Source organism: Phodopus roborovskii, unplaced genomic scaffold (assembly GCF_943737965.1).
Source record: "Phodopus roborovskii unplaced genomic scaffold, PHOROB, whole genome shotgun sequence".
NCBI classification, from domain to species: Eukaryota; Metazoa; Chordata; class Mammalia; order Rodentia; family Cricetidae; genus Phodopus; species Phodopus roborovskii.
The window spans coordinates 12295172-12322972 of record NW_026126424.1 but is presented as its reverse complement, the minus strand read 5'-3'; the positions used below and the strand labels follow the sequence as shown (position 1 = coordinate 12322972).

The following is a 27801-nucleotide window of genomic DNA, read 5'->3' as shown; positions in this document are numbered from 1 at the left end:
TACATCTGGATCCTACAGCTACTGTTACATTTAATGAACAAGTATCCAAAATTTACAACTGAGTTCTATTAATGCTACCAGATAAGCAACAGATACTAATAGTCCCCTCGTTCTACTATTAAATAAATTAAAAAAAAAAAAAGACCTTCTGTCAGAAAATTAATCCTCTCATTAGGTGACAGATAATTCTCATTCTATTTAGTCAAGATTTAACATGCTAGCAATGTTTGTAGAACTGTACCTGGTTTTTTCCTTTGAGCATAAGGATGTTAGTCACCTTACCAAAAGGTAAACCTAAAGCAATGACTTCTGTTTCAGTCACTTCACCAGGTAACTTTCGAATATGAAGAACACGAGAGGGCGCCCCATCCATTTTATCTTCTCCTTTAAACTTCTTACTATCATTACCATTGGCTGAAAGATATTCAGAAATACTTTATATTTTAGTATGACAAAAATATACGGATGTTCCTGATTTTTATGAAAAGTTAAAAATAACCTTAAAACATAGGTGAGTAAATATGGAAAAACTATTGAATCACCAATTAAAATTACCATTAAGCCATGTGCACTGACTATTTAGAGAAAATAAGTAATCAGAAAAACCACTAAAATTCAATTTCATACAGAAATTGTCCAATGACTAAAGTACACAAGTATATTACCATTTAATTCTCTTTTCAAAGTAACAGATACAGCAGCTCCCCTTAGCCAAGAGAGGTATGTTCCAAAGCCTCCACTCTATATCTATAAACAGCTAGAATAAGCTCTACAGATGTTTTTTCTTCCCATGTTATAAGCATATGGTAAGGTTTAATTTGTATTGGGCACAATAAGAGTTTACTAAGAACAAATAGTAAAACAGAATGAAACAACAACATAATGAAGTAAAAGTACACACTTCTGAATCATTAAGTAGACAGGCAGTATTCATTTCAATAAATAAATCTGCCTTCACTACAAAGTTTCACCAAAAAAGACAAACTCTCTAATTATAGATAACTATAGATCATATTTCATATAGAATTGTTTGTAAGGCATTTCTATATCTGACAAGTCGTAATTTCCTAGATACAAGTATATTTCTAAGACTGCAACAGACATGAAAAAACCATTACACATGCTAATAAAGTCATAGATGCATTTTAAAATAAAATTAAATACTTTATGATGCCACGGTATACATATGAAGTCAGAGGACAACTTGCCTGAGTCAATGTCTGCATCACGTGGGCCCCAGGAATCCCATGCAGGGTACTAGGTTGGCAGCCAATGCCTTTACCTGCTGAGTGAGCTTCCTGGGAGGCCCAGAGTCTCTAACTGTACATATCATATATTACTCAGTCCTGGCACTTTAAGGACAGCTTCTATTTTAAAAACCCAAACAAATAATAGTTTAAAACTATTTCTACTCAAACACTTCTCTTAATTCAAAATCTGTTTCCTATTTCAATCTAACATCAACATCTTAATGAGTAAACAGAATAATCTCATGCTGGACCCTGTGAAAGAATCATGTTGCTCAGGAGGGAGGGAGGAAGGGAGGGAGGGAGGGGGAATTGGGATCGACATGTAAAATAAGAAAGAAAGAAAGAAGGAAGGAAGGAAGGAAGGAAGGAAGGAAGGAAGGAAAGGAAGGAAGGAAGAAAGAAAGAATCATGTTGCTCTGGCTTCTGTTTTAATTATCTTCCTTAAAATTGCCTATCTAAAACTGTTGTTTGTTCAAAATATTCTTAAGATCTCCACAATTCACTAGAAATTACCTTTACATTAGAACAAAACACTTTGGTTAAAAAAATGACAAAAAAATGAAATAAATACACATCTTCATCTCTGAGTCTATCACTTTTTTAGACCAGCCTTTAGGAACCACCACTGACTGACTACTATCTCCTTTTCATTTAATTATTTTATTTACATCCTGACCAGTTTCCCCTCCTTCCTCTCCTCCCATCCTTTCCTTTCCTTCCCTTCCCTCCCCCAGCCCCAATATACTACTCCTCTTTTTCTGTTCACAAAGAGGCAGGCCTCTATGGGTATCAACAAAGAACAGCATATCAAGTTGTAGTAAGACCCCCCCCCCTGAATTTAGGTGGGGTAAGGCAATTCAATATGAGGAATATGTTCCCAAGAGCCAGCCAAAGCCTTAAGGACAGCCCCTGCTCCCATGGTTTTTGAGTCCCACAAGTAGACCAAGCTATCCAACTGTCACATATATGTAGTGGTCCCATGTAGGCTACCCCTACATGGTTGGGCTACATGGTTGTTGGTCCAGACTCCGTGAGTTCCTATGAGCCAGGTTAGTTGTTTCTGTGGGTTTTCTTGTGGTGTCCTCGGCCCCTCTGGTTCCTACAATCCTTCCTCCCTCTCTTCAGCAGTTTTCTCCAAGCTCAATCTAATGTTTGGCTGTAGGTATTTATATCTGTTTCCATCCATTACTGCAAACAACTAGGGTAGTCATCAGAGATGATGACTGATGAGTCACCAATATGATCACAGGAGATGGCCAGTTCAGGCTACATATCCACTATTGATACTAGGAGTGTTAGCTGGAGTCATCCTTGTAGTTTCAGGAGTTTCCCCTTGCACCTTGTACCTGACCCCAAAATTTCCAATCATCTTTCAGTACTCTCCTCCATCCAACTCTCAACCATATCCTTCAAGTTCCCATCATCTAGCAATAGATCCTGCATACAATATAGGTCTGTTTAGAAAGATGTGGCTGCCCACGGATGCAATATAGCACGACAGCCATAGCAATAACCATCTACTTTTTGCTTCTCAGAAGCCTGCTCTACAGGAGGAATTCTATGTCTGTTACCTAGACCTGGTCAAAAGCCTATAATGAAATAGACCATAGGCCCTGGGGCAAACTTACTACTGTTGTTTTGCTAAATAGTCAAGTTATCCAAGTACTTTCTAATATTATTTCATACCCACAGATTTGTGTTGCTCTCAAATCTGGTCAGAGAAGCTGCAGAGTGTAGCAGACTCACAGCTGATCAAAGTACTAATTAATGCTTAGTAGTGGAATAATCATCTTATTAACCTTCCCCTATCCAAGGCTCAGTGTGTGTAGAAGCACAGGCAGAAAGACAAGAGCTGATGAATGAGGACGAAAGCTGTGAAATACAGACTTCTGCATATAACCAAGGCTGATGCACACATTAATTCACAGCAGCTGTGGTTACCTGCACAAGACTAAGCCAGTCAAAATTCTAACATGGCATGGGAGGAGGCACAAGTTGCTCATGATGGATGGCTGCTGAAGTCGTTAAGAGTCACTTTTCTTTGGAGACGTCTGCTGGCAAACTGCCAATGCCCCCAGAGGATGGCCACAGAGCCAAGTTAATGTGGAGAGCACTAATAGGGTTGTTAATAACAACAAAAAAGGAGATAAACTAAGTTGGAAAGAGTGACAGGGTAAAGGGCAATAGAGCAGAAGGGAAGGTGAACAGATATGATCAAAATACAAAATATATTAAATTTTTGAAGAATAAATTAAAAACATTTAAAAGAGAACTTGTAAAATTATTTCCTAAAGCAGTTTTAGAACTTTACATTACAACTTCATGGTTACCAAAATTCTTACACTTTAATACTACATGTTGTGTAATTATCATTTTTACCTAATCTGTTCAAGTATTATTTCTAAAACTGGGTTGTTCATCAAATCACTGTTAAAAGTTTGCACAATTTGTAATTTATATACGATCTCAATATTAATTTCTATAGTTAAAATCTGCATAAAATGTTTGGCTACCACATGGCATATATTTTTACTTTAAGTGTCTTGGAAGAGCAGACATGGCATGTTTAATTCTTTTGTTTTTCAGGTAGACTTTTTGAGTCATTACCTACAAAATTTTTACCTATTTTTTCTTCTAAACATTTTTATAACTTTCAGAGTTACATTTACAATACCAGTAGTACACTTGGAGTTCATTTTCACCTATATCAGAAGACTTAATACATAAATCTAAATATCCCGTTGAGCTGAATGGGAAGACAAAAAAAAAAAATCTCTTATTTCCTATAAGATTTTGTACCTCCTACAAATATCAGCTGCCCACAAATTGTGCACTTACTTTTGAATTCTCTATATTGTGGTCTACTGACCAGCCTACTTGTCTTTAAGCCAAACAGTGATATTTTGGCTTTATAATTCATTCGTTATCAAAATCAGACAATCTTCCCACTTATTCACCATTATGTACTAACTACATTTTTACCTTTCCTTAGAGCTAGCACTAAGATTTTAGTATATAACCTAAAGTTCAGAATGTCTTTATGTTAAAATCAACATTATATTACCTTATATAAAATATTAAGTAATCCCATTTGTATTCACTTTTGGGCTATTGTCAATGTCATCTACATAATAAACCCTGTAACACAGTTCTCACTATAGTATACATAATATACAGAAATGCAGAAAGAACAAAGAAGTTCACATGACTGAAACAGGGTTAAAAAGAATTATTTACATTTGCCATTTCACAGTACTTTCCATAACCTTTCTATAGCTCTGAGTTTTTAGCTAAAGTCCTTTTATTAAATCTAAAAAGGTTAACTTGTATTCTTTTTGTGAGAACTCCTGTCTTCTTGAATGTCTTTCACATACATGCTTTAAGTATCTTCAACATTAGTTTTCAATTGTTGGCTATTCTGTGGCTGTGTTTGTTTCTCAAATTAAATCAATAATGTGTGGGAGTGGGGGTCAGGGCAAGGCATACTGAGCCTGAAGAGTCTTAGAACTCTTCAGATCATTTGTTTCCCACAAATTTTTAGAAGCATTCAATAATTCCTGTTTCAAATACAGACACACATATGACACACTATGTGTGTGTGTGTGTACATACATATTTCCATTCTCTTTATGCACTATCCAGATATCTAAATATGGGAGGGGGTAAGACTGTTTGCTTATTGCTTGATATCCCCATAGGTATACATTTCTTTCTCAGAGTCAATAAATATAACTCATTTTTATGAAAGTTTATTAAACATTTTCCCACTTTTAAGCTCAACTAGCAGAATTTTCATTTCAAATATCCTATTGTTCAGTCAGAATTTTTATGCAGTTTAAAATAAAAGTTCTTTAAAGACATTCCATCTTCTGTTCAGCTATTATTTAATTTAAACCTTTTCATTTAAACTTAATGCTATAATAGCCTTTGCTTACTAATTTTCCTAAATGGCATTGTAGAAGTCTCCAATTGAACACATCATTCTCTAGGTTTTTATTTTCCTCTTTTTTCACATGATTTGTAATGTTTTTATTTTAGGCCACTGTTATTATGGATGACTGAGAAAGGAAGATTTAACCCTTTTGTCTTCCTCAAGGGCTTATATTTTTAGCAGGCAACAAAATTATAGACAAAGCATTCACATACTGTCACATTAGACTTTTCAGTTTTTCAATGAATGGCACTTACTACAGAATATAAATTTACTAAAAATCTGTACTTTCTGCACTGAAATTTTAAGTTGGAGGTACTGTTATGTCTCAGAACGCTGTTCAGCCTATGAGATCATGTACTAATTCTCAGTCCTTAGTAAGGCAATTTCTAACGGGTACTGCAAAGTTCTCAACTGTACAAATGCAACCTAGCTAGTATTGAAATTCTGATTATGACCCCCTATATCAAATTCTATCTACCCAACTCTGTATAACTTGCTTTACTTCAGGACCCACACTCTGTACAACTTGTTTTACTTCAGGACCACGCCCCCGAGCCTCCAATGTTTAGAATTTCAATGGGTTTCTTAGGTCCAGTGAAGCCTCTCTGCTTTGCCTGTGTAGTTGTAGCTGTACTGTGTTTCAAAGCAGAAAGTCAGAAGGAGCATGGGGTTCACTGCAGGTATTTCCTTTCATTCAAGCTTATACTTTCCATTTATCAATTCCAACAATTAATTTTGGTGTGGAAAATGACTGGAAAGGGGTCAAGGCTACTATAGCTACTCATATATAGCCATAGATATAAATTTTTTTTAAATATTCCTAGCATCAATTCCTATTTATTACAAATAAAACTTGACAAAATTGCAGATATCTAAACCTGCTTGTTCATTATCAGAATCACTGCAACAATGACAGTTTCAGAATTGCTATATAGAAAAATAACATACTAGAAATTCACCTTTACATCATCATACTGCAGTTCGCAAATACTTTATTTAGTTAACTGAAATACCAGGATTGTATATGTGAACATCCAAGTGTATCAAAACAGAAACAGTTAACTGAAAAATATTTGCTTATTCCACCCTTTTATAATCTTTTATGGAAAAAAGAAACTAGTTTCAAGAAAATAGGTGTAAAATGTAGAGTTTTAAGGTAAATTAATAATAATGATAATAATAGCATTCAAAATAGTCTTAACCATTCATAGTCTCAGATTAATATACATTTCTTTAGACATAAAATATTTCAGATTTACCCAAGAAATGCTATGTCGAGATTAAATAAATCCTTAGATTTACAACAAAATAAAAATTAATTAAAGTATCATTTCAGCAAAGAAATGAGGATGAACATACACAGAAAACAATTGTGTGGGTCAATTCTGGGTTTTTATTTACAGTATAACCAATAGGGTCTGTGGTAAAAAGTAATAAAAGATATATACACAAAAATTAAAAATATAAGAAAAATGCAAAAGCAAGGCCTATGAAAACAGTTTCTTTTTTTTAACTAAAAATAAAGTTATTAATACTCAGTCTGAGGTGCCTATACTCCCAACTACATGAGAGACTAACAACGCAATAGGACAACTTGCCCATTTTACCAAACAGGTGAAGGCCAATCTGGACTAATAGTGAATGACTGTCACAGAAGAGGAAGAAAAAAAATGAAGGAAGGAAGAATGGAAAAACAGGAAATAAAGGCTTTTGAAAATAGTGACTACAGAATCTAAACAAATCTGTAACCAGATTTGATTACAGTGTGCGTGTTTAGTAAAATGTCAAACTATACGCAAGCATATAGAATTTGTGTCACTTAAAAATAAAATTTTAAATAAAAAATTTACCATAGTTAATAACAATAAGATTAGGAAAAAGTTTTAAGACTGTGTATGACTCAATGGCAGAGTATTTCCCTGGCATGTGTAAGTGCTTGCTGTGGAACAATCTTTGTACACTGTAAATATATATTACTCTCGTTGGTTAATAAAGAGCTGACTGGCTGATGGGTAAGCAGAATTAAGGTTAGGCAAGAAAACCAGACTAAAAGATAGTGGGGAAGGAGGAAGAGTCTGAGGAGATACCATGACAAAAAGAGCAATCAGGGTGAGAAGTACACACATGACGTAAACAAGACTTGGGACAACACAGATTAATATAAATAGGTTAATTTAAGTTATAAGGGCTAGTTAAACCCAAGCCTATGCTATCAGCCAAATGTTGATAATTAATATTCATAATTAAGTCTCTGTGTGGTTATTTGGGAAGCAGCTGGTGTGACAGAAAAGTCCTCCAACAAATGCTTGAGTTCAGTCCCTAGCATGACAATAACAAATTGAACCATATTTAAACTTACTTGCCCACGAAAATCATCAATTTCAGGTTTCAAAACAAAAGCCGTTGTGGCCTAAATTATGCTTTAGTTTTAATATTCTGCCCTGGAAAACAGTAAATGAGAGCTGCTAACACAGCAACACTTACCTGTAACTACCATGCCACTCATATTAGAGTTGGGACTACTGAGAACACTGCCTGAGAGTAGCTCGTCAGATCCTCTCTATAAAAAATAAAGCAAATCACCGTAAGATACTGCAATTAAAAAAACAAAAGCTTATCTTTTATTTCTAACTTTCACTATTGCACATGACTGAATCCCTGAAATAATGGTTCTCAACCTTCCCAATGCTGTGACCCTTTAATAAAGTTCCTCAAGTTGTGACGACTCCTACTATATTATTTCATTGCTACTTCATAACTTATTATACTATTATTACGGATCACAATATAAATACAGGATATCTGATATCTAACCCGTCAAGGTTGTGACCCACAGATTATAACTGAAGCCCAAAAACAAAGGATAACTTTATCTCTTTTTACTCTCTCATCTACATCAAGTGTGTTACTTTGCTTCTTTTACCAAAGTTCAAGTATGAAGTTCCACAATCAATTTTTTAATAAAAGGCCACACCTCAAATTTCTACCAAAAAGAAAGAAAAGAATAGGACAAAGGAGGTAGCCTCTCTAAAAAACATTCTTCAAATCTTCCATTCCACTAGTTTTCCTCATTCAGATAAATCAGGTCTTTAGGAAATTCAAACTTCAAAATGGGGATCCAAGGGTTGCCATAATCAAAATATAGAGATAAATATCTGCAGCTAGGACACTGAAGACAAAGCAACATCTAAGGAATGAGAAAGTTCATTGCACAAAATAAAAGAGAAAGACAGAAATTGACCATTCTTTAAATTTTTTAAGGAAGGTTACAATATCTTATGTTCAAATCACTCATTGTTTTAGGTATTTGAATACATCTGCATTTTATAAAATTATACTTCACTAGACTAACAATTAGAGTAAATCAACTGTTGTCTATTTTTAAAATGTGTATACTTATGTAGATATACATTAATATATAAAACAACTAAATAATACTGCTGACTTAAAGAATTTATCAGAATAAGCTAAACACAAAAATCAAAATGGTAAAATACAAAAAAACTCTTACTATAAAATATTAAAAAAAAAACCTAAGAAATCAAATCGTTTGTATACACGAAGTTGTTCTCTAACTATAGGATAGGGGTTTCTCACAGTGAATCTGATTCTAAAAGTAAAGTGGGGGGGGGGGTGGAGACAAAGGAGACAAATCTTAGTGCTTTACTTACCCAAAGAAGACATACAACCCTTTAGAGGGATCAATGTCTGATGTCTAAACATTCATCATCACCCCTACACATATCCTAGCTTCCAAAAACAAAGGAAACACAATATCCTTTTTTATCTTTAAACTCCTGGCTTTTTTTTTTTTCAACCCTATGAGATCATATGTAATTACAAAGTGATAGGATATTCCTCTGACTGACTTCCTTCTCCCTACAACAAACCTTCATCAAAGTAGTTTTGAGTTAAAAGAAAAAATTGTTTGTTTTGTTTTGTTTTTTGTTTTCCAGGCAGGGTTTCTCTGTAGCTTTGGAGTCTGTCCTGGAATTCCCTCTGACCAGTCTGGCCTCGAACTCACAGAGATCTGCCTGGCTCTGCCAGTGCTGGAATTAAAGGCATGTACCACCTGTGCCCAGCGAATTTTAACAACTTTTTATATGGTGGTCACTTTTTATCCAATTGTTTCATACAGGTAAGTATGTTTTACATCTATTCTAACAGTCAGAATACAACATTATTAATGATTTTAAGATGTGAACAATTACTGAGGACTATCTAAACTGCATTCCAGAAAATCATGCTCACCTTTTTCAATGAGTAAAAAGTTTACCATTAATATTACCAAGTGATATGATTCTACAACACTGATATTAGATTACCACATTAAATAGTGGAATTTTATATGAAACATCTTGTTCAACCTAGCCATTTAATTTGGATGCTATTGAAAAAAAAAAATCACACAATGATAATAATCGATGGATGTTCTGTAGTGGCTACTAAAAACAAATCAAACTTAAAATATTTAATAGCAGAATAAAGACCTGTCCTAAGAACACATAATCTCTAAAATCATCTAAAATGTCAAACTGTCTTATACATTCCTCTAAAAAATTTACTTGTCAAAATTAGTTTGAATGCCCCTTGGCAAATAAGTATGATCAGAGAAATGTTGACATCTATTATATAGTACAAATGATCATTTAAAAAAAATTATCCCACTGAATGAAGAAAATGCTCCCAACAAGATTAAAGTTAGGTTTTGTTTTTGTTTTTTCAAGGACAGGGTTTATTTGTGGTTTTGTAAGCTGTCCTGGAACTAGCTCTTGTAGACAAGGCTGGCCTCGAACTCAGAGATCTCCCTTCCTCTGCCTCTCAAATGCTAAGATTAAAGGCGTGCACCACCACCAGCCATCAAGGATTAAAGTTTTTGTCAGAGGAATGAATATGATTTTTCTTTTTAAATGCAAGGCATTTGTTATTAATTTGAAAGGTCTGAATGGGTTTCTCTTCTGTTATTAAATAGTCTTCTGCTTATCATAACTGAGCCTAACTACCATCTATTACTCCCTGTAGAAGAACTCCTAGGGCTGCCAAGAGGACAAGCAAAAACGGTTAGCAGAAGTTGAAAAGTCCATGGGCCCTGCCTGCTAGAATGAAGCACTTACTACTCTAAAGATGCCAGGCTAAGAAATCATGACCTGGAAAAAAGTTCCAAAGAAAAACTAAACTTTCAGAAAATGAAAAGTTATTCATCCTTGACAGAAAAGATGAAACGAGTGCTAACTTCTTTTAAATGCTAAAAAAGCACTACATCATACTGCCCATAAAAATATTCAAAACATTGACAGACCTTAACAAAATTCTGACAGCCAAAAGTTACATTTGAAGAACTATACAGACAAACCTTCAGGAAGAATAGCAAGAAGAAAAGTTGGCAGTTACATATTATCAGAACAATTAGCCAAGAACAAAATGCACAGGGATCATAAATATAAGATGGAAAAAAAAATTGGCTTGCTGAAATAATTTTCTTACACCACCAGAAAGAAGCTTCTTCAAAAAAAGTATCTTTATTTCAAGGATCCCTACAAAGAAACTAAATCTAAAAGGAAATACTGGGAAATCCCTATGGAAAAGCTACTGTAATAATTAAAAATGATTAAAGGTCTGATGATATTGCAAATATATGTATATGCACATACATATACACACATGGTCTTCATTTCCATTTTCTGGCATAAACCTAATTATAAAAATGATACTAATGAGATGACTGATAGCTGGAAGGCTCAAGGCAGGCTCAAGATAGCAGCTGGTCACTGCAGGAAGACAGGGATAAAAAGGTGAGGTGGTAAAGGTTAATTTGATCACTGACTGCCAATGGTTTGATCAAACATGCCTATGTAATGAAGCCTCCATAAATCCCTAAAAGGACTAGTCTCACACAGTTTCTAAGTTTAACAGGTTAGAGATCCCTGGGAACGGCATACCTAGAAAGGCTCTACAGCCTTTCTCACCTTGAGCATTTCTTCTTCTTATCCTTAATAAAGCTCTAAGACAATTGTGGGGGGAACCACACATTCGAAGCAATGCCAAACAACCCAGAGCTTCTGACTGGCAACCCAAAATGGAAAGAAATTTGAAGATTGAACCCTCAACCTGTGAAATCTAAGGCTTTCTCTGGATATAATGTCAGAAGTTATTTGGAGGACACTAATTACTTGTTTGCTAGTAGGAAGAAGCCTTCAAACCTTCTGGGGTTAGAAAAGTCTTCTATGTTGACTGCCACTGGGTATGGGAAAGAAGTTTTTTCCAAACATATTGCTAACAGGCTTTTACCAATCAACAAAGACAGTCAGAAGAACAAGAGAAAAATTAAAACATTCAAGGAATGGATTCATATAATTTTAACTAACAGTCAAAATCAACATGTGGCCATACTAAAACACCCTTAAAAGAAGCCATATAAGATAGCTTTCAAGACATTGGGGTAAACAAAAATGTTTTAAATTAAATACTAACCACATAGGAACTAACCTCAAGTATCAACAGATGGGACTTCATGAAAAGTGTTTCTGTATAGCACCAGAAATAATCAGCAGAATCAATAGAGCACAAAATAGGAGAAAATTTTTACCAACTATGTGTCACACAAGTGTCTATACCTAAAATTTACCAAAAAAAAAAAAGCCTGTAGAAATTACACAGCAAAGAAATAAATAGTAACCAATCAACACATAGCAAAAAATGAAGTGTTAAAAATTAATTTAAAAAGTCTAATAATTAATTTTGAAAGTATTCAATATCCCTAGCCACCAAAGAAATGCAAATTAAAGCTACCTTGAATACCACCTCACCCCAATAAGAGTGGCTACCATCAAGAACTCTCTCAAAAATGTTGGCGAGGATAAGGAGAAAAAGGACAACCCCCATTCACTGTTGGTAGGGATGCAAACTAATACAGCTATTGCATGGAAAATGGCATGGAGATTTCTTAAAAAGTTAACAAAAACTACAACTATTTCACTCCTCAGCATATTACCCACAGAATCTGCACCCCATGTTTACTGCTGCTTCATTCACTATAACAAAAAAAAAAAAAAAAAAAGGAATTAACTACCTGTGTGTGTATGTGCAAAATAGAATACTAAGTTCTAAAGAAAAATAACTAATAAAAGTTTGCAGAGAAAAATGCCTGGAAACACCGTATAGTATTAAGGTCAAACAATCTCAGAAGGAAAAAAAAAAAAACATGCATTTTCTCTATCCTATGTGAAATGTAGCTAATATGTGCTTATGTGTAAATAAATGAACTTGTGGATAATGTAACAGAATAAGGGCTAAATATAAGGGGATGATGAAGAACTGGAAGCAGGCAATGAACATGAGTTATAAAAGATAAATATAAAACAATTGTTTTTCTAGATCTAATTTTGAAAAGTTAATGTAAAGTTCCACATTAAAATTAAAAACCAAAAGCAATGTACACTCCATTAGTCAGGTGAAAACAACAAACAAACCACCAAAAAAAAAAAAAAAAAATACGTCACAACATACCACGTTAGCAGAAATTTAAAAACTACACACTTAAAATACCAGTAAGAATTTGACATGTAACCTGAGACATAATTCAGAATGAAACACTGGGAAATAATCTACTACTACCTGGTAAGTTTAACACACTCAAACCTTAGTGTACACTCAAAAAAAAATGCTCATACATATACCAGCCCTGTTCAAGTTTTAAAAACTTATCCCAAATATCCACCAAATGAGATAATTTGAGCATTTTCACAGAAGAGCTCTCCACAGTATTATGCAACTGCACATATAATTTGGCTAATTACTGAAATCATCACTAAATCAAAACAGAAGTCACAGCCACAGTCAGGAATAATGGCTCACATTGGTAATCTCAGCACCCAGAGGTTTATGCAAAAGGCTTGCCACAGTTGGAAGCCAACCTGAGCTACATAGTGAGTTCCAAGTCAGCCTAGACTATAATGAGACCCTGCTCCCCTCCCCCAAAAGGACAAATTATAGAAACCATTGTATGGTTACACTATTTCCATAAAATGAATTATATTTGTGCTTTTATGTACCTAGGTGTATACACATGAACATAAGCACCTCCAGTTCCTGAGTATCTGGAAGAATTATCTTTTGCATACTTAAGGATATTAAAATAAGTGAATGCTTATGCCCTGCATATAACATGGCATAATTGCTTACAGCCTATACAAATCTTCTGACACATATTACATTTCTAAATTACTTAAAATATATAATATAAATAAAAATAAACAATACAATATAAACAGTAGAGAATGCATTTTTTACAGTAAGAAAGTCTTCACATAAACAATTTGGAGGCAAGGTTACCTAGAGGCAGAACATAAGTCAATGAACATGGAAGACCAAATGTTAACCTTTTTTATTTACATGACAAAATCATATTGGAAGGATAAGAAAAAAATCTTCAGGGCACACCTGTGTTAAGATACAGAGGGTGGTAAAAGTATACAGGCATTCAAATATATGGTAACATTCACATTTTTAAAGTGGTTGATAAGGAGTTAATAATACTCTCACAAATTAATGAAAGGTTCCAGGGAGAAAACAGTGAATAAAAACAAGGCATTTTAATCACCTTAATAAGCCACTTCTGTGAAATAATCAAATGGCAAAAAAATCAAATGAAAAGGAAAAAAAGAACCAGGACAAACTACAATCAATACTGTAGATTAAGATATTACACAAGGTCAGGAATTGGGATCAGCAGATAAAATGGCTAAGAGCGCAAAGAGTTTAGATTCCCCACAACCCATGATAAAGGCGGATGTGTGGAGCCATTAATCTGTAACCCTAGTACTGCTACAGGAAGACAGAAGGCTGATACAGGAATGGTCCTGAATCTTTCAGGCCAGTTAGACTGTACAATAGAAACAAGAGACACTGCTTCAACAAAGTGGAAGTTGTCCATGGACCTCCACATGCACAACTTGATACATGTGTCCCCCATATACAAATAAACCCCTTAAAAGCTATCACAAAATTATTTCATAAGCAAAAGATACAACTTAGCACTATATAAAATTTGCCTCATATTCTGGTCACTTCTCTTATTCAACAAGTAAGGCTTGTTTAAAAATTCATTTTTACTATTTTATGTGTATGGGTCTACATGTGTTTATGGCAAATATGTTCACAGGTACCAACTGATTATAGAAAAAAGCTGAACTCTGTCTCAGTTTCTCAAACAGAAGGAACCTGGATGCAGGAGCTGATGGAGGGCCATGGAGAGGTGCTGCTTACTGTGGCTTGCTCAACCTGTTTTCTTATAGAACCCAGGACAACCAGCTTAGAGATGAAACCACCCACCATGGTCTAGGCCCATCCTCATTAATCACTAATTAAGAAAATATCCTAAAGCTGGATCTTATAGAGGCATTTCTCAATTAAGGTTCCCTCCTTTAGGATAACTATAGTCATCCTAAAAATACTAGCCAGGACACATCCCCTCAAGCTGGAGTTACAGCCTTACATAAGTCCTGGGAACCAAACTAAGGTCCTCTGCAAGAGCAGCAAGTGTTCTTAACTTATCAATCCATGCCCACGATTTGTTTTCTAAAGACAATATGTAAGCTATGTTTTAAAACAAGAATATGTAAAGGAAAAACATGGACCATACTTTCTCCCAAAAGAAAAAAGTTCAAAACAGTAGACTAAAAATCTGTTTCAACATCATCCTAATATTGATTTAAATGCCTACAAAATCCACTGAAATAGGAATTCTACAATACATTACATTCCATGTTTAGCCAAACACAGAAAGATATTTTTAATGAAAAGCAAAGTGAGAAAGAAAATGCAATCAAGTTCAACTGGTTTAACCAGATAAAATTTTGAGATAAATTTTAAATAAGTGAATCAAAAGGGAAATCTAAACTTCAAACACAGACTTAAAAACTTGGAAGTTTTTGGCATAGGAAATAGAAATCATAAGCTGAAAAATCTGTTTAATCTTCCTCATGGTAAAACAAATCCAAATTAATTCTGTATTTGGATACTTTCTCATCCAGCAGACTAGCAACACTTCCAATTTTTTCTTTTCCTGCAACAGAGTCTCTCACGGGGACCTATGGATCACCTATTTATTCTCTAAGGACTAGCCAGCAAGCTCTTGTGATCTTGTCTCCTACCACCCACTGGAAGCTACAAGCACATACTATAAGACTTGCTATGAGATAACTGGCATTCACATTTCTGGGTAGCAAGCAACCCACACACAAAAACATTTAGGAATATCTAGTAAAATTGTATTTGTATTACACAATCACCAAACAATTCATACTTAGGAGCTAAATTTCTAAAGAAATACACATGATTTTTCATACTAGCAAGAGTAGAAACAGTGAAAGACTACTACAGAAGGCAATAAGAATGTTTCCTTATTATAGCCATTTTGTGTCCTCCAAGGAGGTATGCATCATTTAGTAAAATGTCAAGATATGAAACATTAGGCATACTGTGCTACTTTCTACATATTGTGGGAAGGAAAATGAAAGAACTTTATACTTCAATATAATGGATGAGTTGAATAAAGCAATCAATTAATGAAAATACATATAGAAGGAATACAAAGAGTAAACTAGCTAAACTTTGTAGCTTGCTGAAGAGGTCCTTTTTTGGAGCTTGCAGCAGAAGTCAGAGGTAATTTAGTTAAAAATAATTTTTAAAAATGAAACGACTTACTAAATTTGGTGGTAGAACAGAGTAATTTCAGTAAACCTTAAATTTCAATGATTATACTATGCCTTTTTTGTGGAATATACCCTAGATACAAACCATGACTTTAAAAAAAAAAGTAATATATTAATGTTAGTACAGTATTAATACTGAAAAAAAACTAGTATCTTTTAAAGCTGTTTTTCAAAGTGCTATTGTAGTATACCAAGTTAATATTAGCACACAAGGTTTTTTAGGAACAAGTAATGCATACATAAAATCAAGAGGCTTGAGAAATAGGTGTTTACGAGCACTTGTTCTTTGCACAGGTCTGGGGTTTGATTCCCCAACACCCAGATATCAATCAGTTCACAACTCTCTATAATTCCAGTTCCAGAATGCATGCACACGATACACAGACATATGTTATGAGCAAAGGACTAGTACACATAAATATGAAAAAATAAAATAAGCTAAAATGGTATAACTTGCATTGGTGGTGCATACCTTTAATCCCAGTACTCGGGAGGCAGAGGTAGGCAGATCTCTGTAAGTTCAAGGCCAGCCTGGTCTACAGAGCTAGTTCCAGGACAGGCTCCAACGCAACACAGAGAAACCCTGTCTTGAAAAAAAAAAAAGAAAATCCTAAGTGTTCACTGAAAGGGTCCTGAAGTAGTAACAATCTTAGAGCAAGGGTTCCCTTGACATCCTATTATTAAAGTTTCTAAAGAACACTGCCACATATTGAGCACAGACAGTTTTTAAAAGCATGGCTAATTAATTTTTCAAAAAAGATACTTCAACCACATTACCAAAGTTACTGCTATATGAAGCTCCACCTGCCCAAGATGTAACAGCATTTTTAAAACAGTCACTGCAATGGATTACAAGGTAAACATTAAAATGCTTGATTTCATAAAAAGGAACTCCAACTAACTAGAGTTTCGATCATCAAAAAAAAAAAAAAACTGGGACGGAGAGGGATTTATGAGACCCAATCCCTCCCTCCCAAAAGGAGTATTAGCAGTTAACGTTGCTGGGAAAGGAGTATCTGTTTCTTTCGTGGTATAAGCACTGGTAAATTGCCCGTACTCAGGTAAATAACCTCCCACCCCGGCTCATTCAAGAAACACCAGATAAATCAGTGGGTCATACACACACACACAAAATGATAAAGTAGGTTGGGACTTAAGGAGGGTTACAGCAGAGAGAAGGGGAAATAAGAGAGGAAAATGGAAATGAGAACAACTACAATGCATTATATACAAGTATGAAATGATCAAAGACTAAGAACTCTATCCTGCTTCTATTGTTAAAATGGTGTGGCGGGTAGGAAACTGGTCCAGTGGGACCAGCTGAGACAGAGAAAAAGCTCCATTTATATACATGGATCCTATCTACAAGACAGTCTTGCTAAAAATTAAATCTATATTTGATCAAGTTTTATCTAATTTAAAAGTTCACAATTAATACAGAAAAATCCAAGGAACAGATGAAACAAGCTATAATCAGAACACTGAAAAGTAGAAATTGTACAGATAACCCAGATTCTCTAACAAAGAAATTACAAGGGGCAGGGTATAGTGAATGAAATTTATAGATAAAAAGAGATCTAATTGTTATTAATCAACACATTGGCTTTCCTTTGTTTTTAATATAAAAGGACACTACCCATGATATTAAAAGTTATTGTAAATTTTATTGTATAAAGAGAATGGCATCAATGTAATCAATAGGTCATCCTTCACTTTTGATGCATTTTTCTTTTTAAGAAAAACACAAAAGATTTCCAGATAAATTTGAAGTAGACAAAATATGGGTCTATTTGTGTGGCAAAACTTTTAATAGCATTCTTAATTTGGTTATAGGTGGAATGCACTTGAGAATAAAGTTACTATTTTTCACTTTAAAAGCAATGAAGCATCACAAAAATTTATCATAGGAGTTCTGAGCAAGTGGTTCTTCCTGAATATGATAATATTGGATACTATGGGAATAATGAACCCATAACTAAAATATGAGACTCACCACAATCTACTCTTCTCCAGTTACAGTGGAAACTTCTATATACCTTTGCTGTTTCCTATGTAAATGTTTCAGGGGTTTCCTTTCAAAGAATGGACTCTCAAAAAACAACCAAGAGCTATAAAACTATTAGGATATACAAAAGATTGTAATTACTTAGTACTGTCAAAAGTTAAATCTATGTTACAATTTGTAACTTTTCATGAATGCTATCCTACTACTTCCTAAGTTCTATTAAGTGGGAGGAAGATTCTGAATATAATAAAAGTCACAGTGAACTAGTTAATATTACTTCTTAAAACACATTCTTACTCATAAGTTCCCCATCCTTTTTTAATTATTATATCTCATTTGCTACACAGAACATATACACTTTTATAGAATTTGCACAACTACACAGAGCCTGCATTTATTTGCTACATTCTGTTCTCTGCACTTTCAGTTAACTGGGTGGTAGTTGCACACAGAGACTTATGAAGAGTTTTTGGAGGGGGGAAGATAACCAAGTAGCAGGACTTTTTTCTATTAAAATAAGGTGCATTTAACAAATATGTATACGCTTATCGGTATCTGTTTGTTCTGCTCTGTGCTCTTCCTGTCTCTCAACCCATCCACTACAAAGCCCAGGTCACTGTTTCCAGGAAGCCTACACTGAGCCTATCAGTATGGCATTTACTTAAAACCTTAAGCATTTTCCCAAATTTCATCCTTCTAGACTCTGGATCTTTTAGATCTCCAAAGAATAGGAATGTAGTGAAATAAAACTAATATTTGTCTTTTTAACAACAAATTGTTCATGGATTATAAACACTATACTAAAACTCAAGACACTTCCAGAGTCATTAATCAAGTTATCTACTACTTAATATGTACACTTAATGGAAGAACAATCAAAAAAATTGCTTTAAAGCCTATGTTCAACAGAGCTGTCATTAAATGGAGATTGTTATAAACTTAATTTTTAGAAAAAAATCTAGCATAGGGTATAGGCTATGGCTTTACATTTAAAAATTTTATTAATCAAAATCTTTACAAAAAGCAAACACAACTTTGTAAAACATACTATATTAAAAATAAATTATATTCAACTATTACCAAAAAGAGACATGTTTAGCATTGTTTACCCATTAAATCAAGCCAAAGATAGTTATAGTACAACTTAAACTGTGAGTTAGGAATTTATAATGTGTTACTTTTTTTTCGAGACAGGATTTTTCTGCCTCTGCCTCCCAAATGCCAGGATTAAAGGCATGAGCCATCACCACCACCACCAGCTATGTGTTACTTTTAGAGCTACTTTTAACAACACTTTACAGCACTCCAGTTGTAATCACATCTTGATTTTTAGTTAACTCAAAAAACAAAAGACAAACAACTGCTATAAATCTGGCCATATAAGTCTACATCTACAGTTGCAGCTATATTAAGTAGAAACAAAAGAAATACTTAACATATCCAATGAAGAGTAACAAGGAAAACTTAAGATAAAATAAAAGCACCACTAAGAGACTAAGAGGAACAAAACCTTGTATTAAAAAAGGTTCATGTGTGGTTAAGTTTTGTCAATTTAACTAAAAGCAGAGATATCCAGAAAGAGGGAACTTGGAGAACTGCCTCCATCAGATTGACCTATGATCAAATCTATGGGGCTTTTTCTTTGATGGTTGACAAGAAGGGCTCAGCCTACTATGGGTGGTCTCAGGATGTTCAGAAAGCTGGCATGGAAAACCAGACAGTAAGTACTCCTGCATGGTCTCTGCTTCAGTTGCTGTCTTTGAGCTCTTGCCCTGGCTTCCCTCAATAACAAACTATAACTTGTAAGCCTAATAAACCCTTTCTTCCCCAAGATGCATTTCCAGTCACGGTGTTTAATCACAGCAATGGAGAAGTGAAACCATGAGGCAGAAAGAGCACAGGCCTACAATCCCAGCACTTGATGAGCAGAAGGGGTGGGGAGGAGAGTGGGGCACAACTGTGAGCTGGAGACCAACCTGGTCTACAAACTGAGCTCTGAGATAGTCAGAGCTACATAGTGAGAACCTGTTTCAAAAACAAAAGAAGGAAAAGCAGAAGTTAACATGAGACAAAAGCAGAACGGGGATGGGGAAGGACAAAAACGATGAAGTTAACCACTGTGAGAACATTAATAAAATCAGCTGACAATCAAAACAAGGTAAAAACAAAAGATAAGTAATCCGTATTAGAAAGCATCTCTGCTTTCATATAATTACAGGTTCTAAAGCAGTTCGAAACCCTCCTAAAGCTTCCATCCTTTAATTCAGTTTTTCATGTTGTGGTGACCCCCAACCATAAAATTATCTCAGTGCGAGTTAATAACTGCAATTTTACTACTGTTACAAATCATAATGTAACTATCTGTGTTTTCCAATGAACTTGAGTTGTGAACCACCCCCAAAGCAATCATAACTCACAGACTAAGAACCACTGTTCTAAACTACAGAAAGTACAAAAGGGGACTGGAGTGAAATGGCATACAACTTCACCCAGCCTCATGAAGGTGGCACATCTGTGACCTTAAGACAGGTCTAGTCTACACAGTTTTAGGCCAACCAAAATAGCAGTGAGACCCTTCCTCAAAAAGAAAACTATAATATAAAGTGTAACAGACAAGTACCATGAACAACTCCTTCTGAATAAATTCACTAATTCTACATAAGACCAAATTATGAAATTCACCAAAGAAGAAATAGGTAACCTGAATAGCTCTTCTCTATTTAACAATTTCAGTATGTAGCTGAAACAAAAGCCAATAATGGCATTCCTTCCAGTTTGTTCTGTAAAACTTGGGGCAGGGGGAGTTTCTTTTTTTTGAGACATGATTTCTCTATGTAGCTTTGTAGACCAGGCTGCCCTCGAACTCAGACATCTATCTGCCTGCCTCTACCTCCCAGGTGTTGCGATTAAAGGCACCACCACCCAGCCTTTTTCTGTACAACTCACAATTCATAAGGAAAAAATAATATTCACCCTGATGGGAAGAACACAGTAAAGTACTCCTACCACTTCTATTCAACTTAATACTTACTACCAGTCATAGGCAAGAAGAGAAAAAATGGTACCCTAAGAGCCAAGAGAGAAAAGTCTTTGTACAACTAGACATAAATGGTAAATGTGAAAATTCTGTTAAGATTCTAAAACAAACACATGAGACTTACAAATTTAATGAAATTATTAAATTTTCAATGCTACTTCATAACTGTAATTTTGCTGTTATGAATCATGATGTACACATTTGTGTTTTCCAATGGTCTTAGGTAATCTATTAAAAGGGGGTCATGTCCCAGAGGTTAAGAACTAATGATTTATAACAGAAGTTGTGAATACTTATAGATGAATCCACCCCCCAAAAATTAATAATAACACATAAAACTATTGTAAGATCTTAAAGAACAACGCCAAAACTTTTAAAAGCTATGTGAATGATGAGATAAAACTGTATTGATAGGCAAATTCAGTATTAACTTAATTTTCTTCAAATTGCTTCACAATTCATGCCAAATACAGTTAGATTCCAGCATGCTTTCTATGACTATAAAGAGCCAAAACAACTCTGAAAAAGAACAAAGTTGGCAAACTAAGGCAACATGATTTTAAGAGTAACTAGAGATTACAACATATGTTTTTGGCAACTAGACACATAAAAATGGGTCAACAGGAAATGGTATAGAAATAAAACCTTATCCAGGCAACTTTTTAAAGGCAACTTGTTTATGACAATGCTACAAGGTTTACTAATGATGAAAACATTTATCTTCAGCAAATGTTGCTAGAAAACTGATGTCCACATTTAAATCAAAATTCTCAATCCATGTTTTGTACCCTTTTTAAAAATGGTTAATTTCTGATTTGTGGGACTCTTGACTTTTTCTCCCCTCTCCCTGCTTCTCTTGTTGTAGTCTACATTTCCTTCACTATCTTTCCCCCTATTTCCTTCTAGAGTTTTGTTGGTTTTTAATCTAACAAAATGGAAAGGCAGTGGAAAAAAAATTCATCCCAAATGCAGAAGACAACTAAATATTAAACGAAAATGAAAACTCTTAGAAAACAAATGAGTCATTTTACTTTATGTTAGAAGAGACTTAGATAGGAAAAACCCCACATCATCCCTAAATGAAAAAGCTGGTGAACTAAAATGGAGTTCAACTATGTATAGCTGCTATTCCTCAAAGGTACTGTATAGAGAATGTAGAGTGATAGGGGGAAAAAAAAATGTGCAGGCTATTAATAAAGGACATGTCCAGAATGAAGCCTATCAAAATCCAAAAGTAAAAACTTAGACAAAAGACTTCAACAGATACTTAGTAAACAAGCCAGGCATGATGGTTAGTCTTAGTTGTTAACTTTACTATACCTAAAATTAATGAAAACCCAAGGGTATCCCTGTAAGGGATATTTCTTGGTTAGCTCATTGGAGGTGAGAAGCCCCATCATAAATCCATATATCTTTTGAGGTAGAAAGACCCACCTTGAATCTGGGCCACTCTTTCTGGTGTCAGCCTATGTGATTGCCTGCTTGCCCTTTCTCAATGGCAACTTCATAGATCCTGCTGAGGCATTCCTTCACTGGTATCAGAGCCTACTTCTTCAGGATTCAGACACATACACAAGACCAGCTGAGATACCCAGCCTGGTGAATTGAACAACTATTGGTTTCTTGGGCTTGCCACTGGGAAACTGACACTGATTAGATAGCTGAACCACAGCTGTGGTAATTTGAATGAAAATAGGCTCCCATAGGCTCATGAGTGGCATTATTTGAAAGTATTAAAGGTGAGGCCTTGTTGGAGGAAGTGTGTCATTGGGGACAGACTCTGAAGTTTCAAATACTCAGGCCAGGCCCAGTATGTGTCTCTCTTCCTGCTGCCCAACAATCCAAATGTAGAACTATCAGCTCCTTCCCCAGCATTGTGACTGCCTGCACATCACTCTGTCCCACCATGATGATAATGGACTAAACCTCTGAATCTGTAAGCCAGCCCCAATTAAATGCTTTCCTTTATAAAAATTGCCAATGGTCACGGTGTCTCTTCACAGCAATAGAAATCATAACTAAAACAACCTATAAACTATTCCAGTAAATTCCATGAGTGTACACACACCTACACACACACACACACACACACACACACACACACACACACATGAAAAAGAAAATCACACAGATAACACAGAGAGATTGGTTACTCTCAATTCTATTCCTCTAGACTAGAACCCTGACTATAATACACTAGTGAAGTCATGGTGGTGCCAGCTTTTAATCCAGTACTCAGGAGGCAAGGAAGCAGAGTGAGGCAGATCTCTAGTCTAATTGGGAAGCTAACCTGGTCCACACAGTGAAACCCTGACTCACAAAACCAGAAACAGGAGAAGAAAGGAGGAAATCAACAACAGCTGGCAAAAGGCACACTGAAAACTGCTCATAATAGATACCATACAGAAGCACAAATTAAAACCACAATTAAATTATCACTTCACACCCACTAAACACTAAAAAGCACTGAGAAGTCTCCAGAGGAACTGAAATTTTCATACCCTGTTGATGGCAAGATGGTACATCTACTGTGGGAAAGAGACTGCAGTTTCTCTATTAGTTAAGCACATGACAAACATATGATTCAGCCATTCTTAACAATGGGCCCCAAGAGAAATAAAAGCGTATGTCTACAGAAAAATGTGCAAGAATGTTCAGAAAAGCCTTATAATAGCCCCAAACAAAAATACCCACTAAAAGTTTTTAATTTCCAGATAGTGCAAGGTGTGGGGGAGGGGACAATCAATACAATACATGTGTAAATAGCTTAAAAGTTTCTGTTGAGTATAAAAGACCAGAGCATCTCCCTTCTGATTACATTCATTTGAAATTCTAGAAAACGCAGCAGATCACTGTCTTCTGGAGGACAGAGTTAAGAGGGGACTACAAAGAAGCAGGATGGCATTTCTAGTAACTAACTTTCTACCTCCATTGTGGTGGTGGTTTTATAAGTTTTTGTACATAAAACACTACATAGTTTAAAATAAAAATTTTAAAATGTTTTTGTACAAAAAAGGACAAGTGTACAATATATTTCAAAACATGAAAGAATTTTAATAACAATTTATCTACACATAAGAAACTGAATTGTGGATCAAGAAATGCATGCAACATTTTAAACATGCACATATATTACTTTCCTTAAAATTACTGTTTTACTTTTAAGAAAGTTTAAATGCTTGTACATAATTCTGACACCAACAAATATATTTAACCAATGTTCTATAAAACGATGTAAAATTAATTTTAACTTTAAACTTTTTATATCAAACAATTTTTTAAAATGAGTAGTATTTTTATTCAATTTTCTAATCCTTTTTCCCTGAACTGCAATACTGAAAACTGGGAAAGCCAACACATCCTATCCAGGCAGTCTAGTCTAACTGTCCTCCCTTTTTTCCTGACCATTCATGACATTTTGTATGTGAACTCATCTGCTAAAAAAGAGACCAAGGACTTATAAAGTCATTTTTACAAAGTACCTTATATCCTTTATTCTTTTACAAAATTCACAGAAGAAATCTATTTGGATAACTACCTCAACACATTTTGTACTCTTGAGCTATTCCTGACTGCAAAGCTCTTAACTATCTTAACTTGGAAAACGACTGTCAATAAAACTAAACATTCTACACAATATAAACTCAAGAAATAACCTAAATATTAAAGTATGAACATCTAGTTAATTATCAAACAGAAAACACAGTAACATCTCCTAATCTATTATGAAGATTAAGCCACCACAACACAATTTTTTAAGATCCAAGAAAAATACTGAGCGTCAACCTCAATAAACCAGTAATACTAACAATTCGAAGGATAATTATATTTAAGGGGCTTTATATTTATGCTTATAAATATGGTTGAAGGGCAGGAGAAATCTCCTTATTCAAGGCTTGGGCATAAGCTAAAAGACAAGGAATATTCAAGGCTTGGGCAGATGGACTTGCAAACAAAAATCTGTAATCCATCAATACAAGGTCTTCCAGGAAGCACCAGATGGTAAGCATGGAGTCAACTGTAGAGGTTGAGCAGTTTTCCTACCCAAGAAGTGAGTAAAAACCTACTTTAAACAAGACAGCTCTTTATGTACTCAACAACTTTGTTCTTTGGTGTCAGAGCAACTAATTTCAAACTATCTTAAACTAACAAAGTTTACACTACTTAAAGAGTTTAAAAAAAAAAAAGCTTACTAGCAAAGCATGCAGTCATTTACACTATCCAACTGTATTGCTGTTTATTGATTCTGACTTCACAAATTAAGGGAAATATTTTGTAACTGAGATATGTTGTCTAGCTAACTAAAAATTTCAACTCTTTATAATGATAGTAGATTCAACATTTTTAGTTTCCACTTTACTTTGTTTGAAACACAATCTCCTACCTTCACACCAACAGCAACCTCAGTGACAATTCTGAAAAGGAAAAAAATAAGTGTCAACCTCTTATTCTTCTAATCATTAACTTTAAAACTTTCAAAATCTGTCATAAATTCTCCAGACACTAGCAATACTGTTAGAAAACAACAGAGATGTTCAGCACTATTATCTACCTGAATTTTTTTTTTTTTTTTTTTTTTTTTTAGAAACAACTTGAAACATGAAATGCTTCAGTTTATGGTAACTTTTAAGACCCTTTAACAGCAAGATGAAAATCCAGAACACTATGCCATTCCTACAGTGCTTTTATAATGACATTAGCAACATAACTCAAGTTCTTTGGTCATCTAGACAGAATCTAGGAATTGGAAAACATGGATTTCTGCTCAATTTTTGCCATTGATTGTCTGGAGGGAATTCTGGACATGTGTAAATCTACATTACGTGTGGAAAATGATATCCCATTAAGGTAATTTGTGGCATGGTTTCTTTGTTACTTTTTATTATCTCCTTAAAATATTAGAAAACTCTAGATAACCAATTTAATGAACTCAAATTTTACCTTAGATTCTTGAAACACTGATACTCCTTTTAATGTTCATGTTACCTGAGGTCTCTTTTAATCCCCCTTCCCCTAAATGAGCTATGAGTAGTGTCATATTTTTATCCAGAGCTGTGCCCTCTTAACAATGAGTTGAACTGAGTCCTCTGAGATGTGGAGTTAACACGGGCTCGACATTGGTCCTCATCTTTTCTCACAGCTCTCATCTCATTCTGCACCCTATCTTCACACCCATGCTCTCAAAGATGCATCACGACTCTGTTCCATGTTTGCTTGGGTTTTTGTTCTCCCAGAAACCAACTAAAGTACCTTTTAAAAAAGAAGAAATCCTGTGTGGAATATCCATTCTTGTGTTTGCCATGGCTTGGTGGTGGCCTCTGCCCATGTGATTTGATGCTACCTCAAACACTTCACGGGGTTTTGTTTTGTTTTGTTTATGGTTTAATTTCTGGGCCCTTTGGGCCAAGCCTTGCAATTTTCTGTAAAGGCATTTCGATGGCCTCCCGCCCCCGCTCCCAGACTCGGATGAAAACAAAGGAGTGTGACATGTGCCCTCCTCCTCCCTCCCGCCGCCACGCGCCCTCCCCTTCCCCGCGGCTCCCACTCGGCTCTCCCGCCGCGGTGGTTCGGGCGAGGCCGGGGATGGCGGGCCTCGGGCTTCGCCGCTCCGCGCAGGCCTCCGCGGCGTCCCCCACCCGCGCCCGCGCGCCCGCCGCCGCCGCCGCCGCCACCCCAGGGTTCGGTCCCCCCGCGGCGTCGACATGGCTCCCGAGGGGGCAGGGCCGCACCGGGCTTCCCGCCCCATCCCCCGCCGCCCGGCCCCACCGAGGCCCCACGCGAGCCCCGAGGCCTCCCCGGCCTCCCAGGCCCGGCTGCGGTTCGCGCTGGGCGCCGGAGCCGCTGAGGGAAGCCCGGGGAGGGGTGTGTGTGATGGGGCGGGGGTTGGGTAACGGCGGCGCGGCCTGGGAGGGGCCGCCCGAACCCGGCTCCCCGACCCGACCCCGGCCCCGGCCGCAGCCCGGTCACACTCCTCTCCCTCCCACATCTCCTCACGGGCTCCGGTACCTACCCGTCCATTGCCGAACCGGACAAAGCTTCGCTCCCAAGAACCGAGCCACGCAGCCAGCGAGCCACACAAGCGGCGAGAAAATGGCGGCCAGGGCCCGACGGAAATTGCCGAAGGTGCCGGAGCGCACGGGGCAGCGCGCGGCGGCGGAAAGAGCCGAGCGCTCGGGCGCCCGGCGGCGGGAGACGAGCGGCGGGGCACAGGGACCGGGGGGAGTGGGCGCCTCCGCCTTTGGCTGCCTCCGCCTGCCCGCGCGCCTGCTCCCGCCCTCTGCGACGTTCCTGCTGCCGTGGCTGGCTAGGCGTCCTGGGCTCCCTTCTGTGGGCGGTGTGAGTGGGACTGCCTGCACCCCGTATGCCTCAGGCTGGCCCCTGAGGACTGCAGGATTGCAATCCAGGCAGCCTCCACTTTTCCCTCCAACCCCAACCTGGGATTCTGCCACCCACACAGGCCAATCCCAGCCCCAGCCTGGTGGCCCTCCACCCACTCGGCCTTAGGGAAGATACTTAATAGCTGCGTCCTATACCGTGTTTACAGACTGTCCATCCTCAAAAAGTCTTATCCCAAAGAACAAAACCCACTGTTTAGTAAAAACAATACTTCTAAACAAGGAGAGCTCATCAGGATTGGCGTTTGCTTCCAAACCTGGAATCAATCTGGCCCAAGAAAATGTGATCTTCATTTCGGTTGGTAATTACTGTGCGTCTGTTAAAAATCAATCAATAAAACAAAATTTAAAAGCATACCTCCCAGTTCTCTAAATAGGAATGGTCACACGCTGAAAGAGGTATCAGAGTGTTTGTACATTCCAACATTTGGAGATATGGAAAAAATGAAAATGGCAGTGAAGATTATT

General features: G+C 36.3%; 1 protein-coding gene across 4 annotated transcripts in view; it reads right to left on the bottom strand.

The window, feature by feature from the left end:
- The window catches only part of Ptbp2 (polypyrimidine tract binding protein 2), a 68154-nt gene extending 40880 nt beyond the window's left edge, over positions 1-27274 (bottom strand). For 2 of the 4 annotated variants that reach the window (XM_051185594.1, XM_051185596.1), the window contains exons 1-4: positions 26949-27274; positions 25323-25353; positions 7669-7744; positions 242-414 (exon numbers count right to left, since the gene is read on the bottom strand). In XM_051185594.1, coding sequence (XP_051041551.1) covers positions 242-414; positions 7669-7744; positions 25323-25353; positions 26949-26956 — 288 coding nt within the window. In that variant the 5' untranslated portion in view covers positions 26957-27274. The remainder of the gene's footprint in view (positions 1-241; positions 415-7668; positions 7745-25322; positions 25354-26948) is intronic. The other 2 variants (XM_051185593.1, XM_051185595.1) reach the window with 2 other exon arrangements.
- Between the last annotated feature and the right edge of the window lie 527 nt (positions 27275-27801).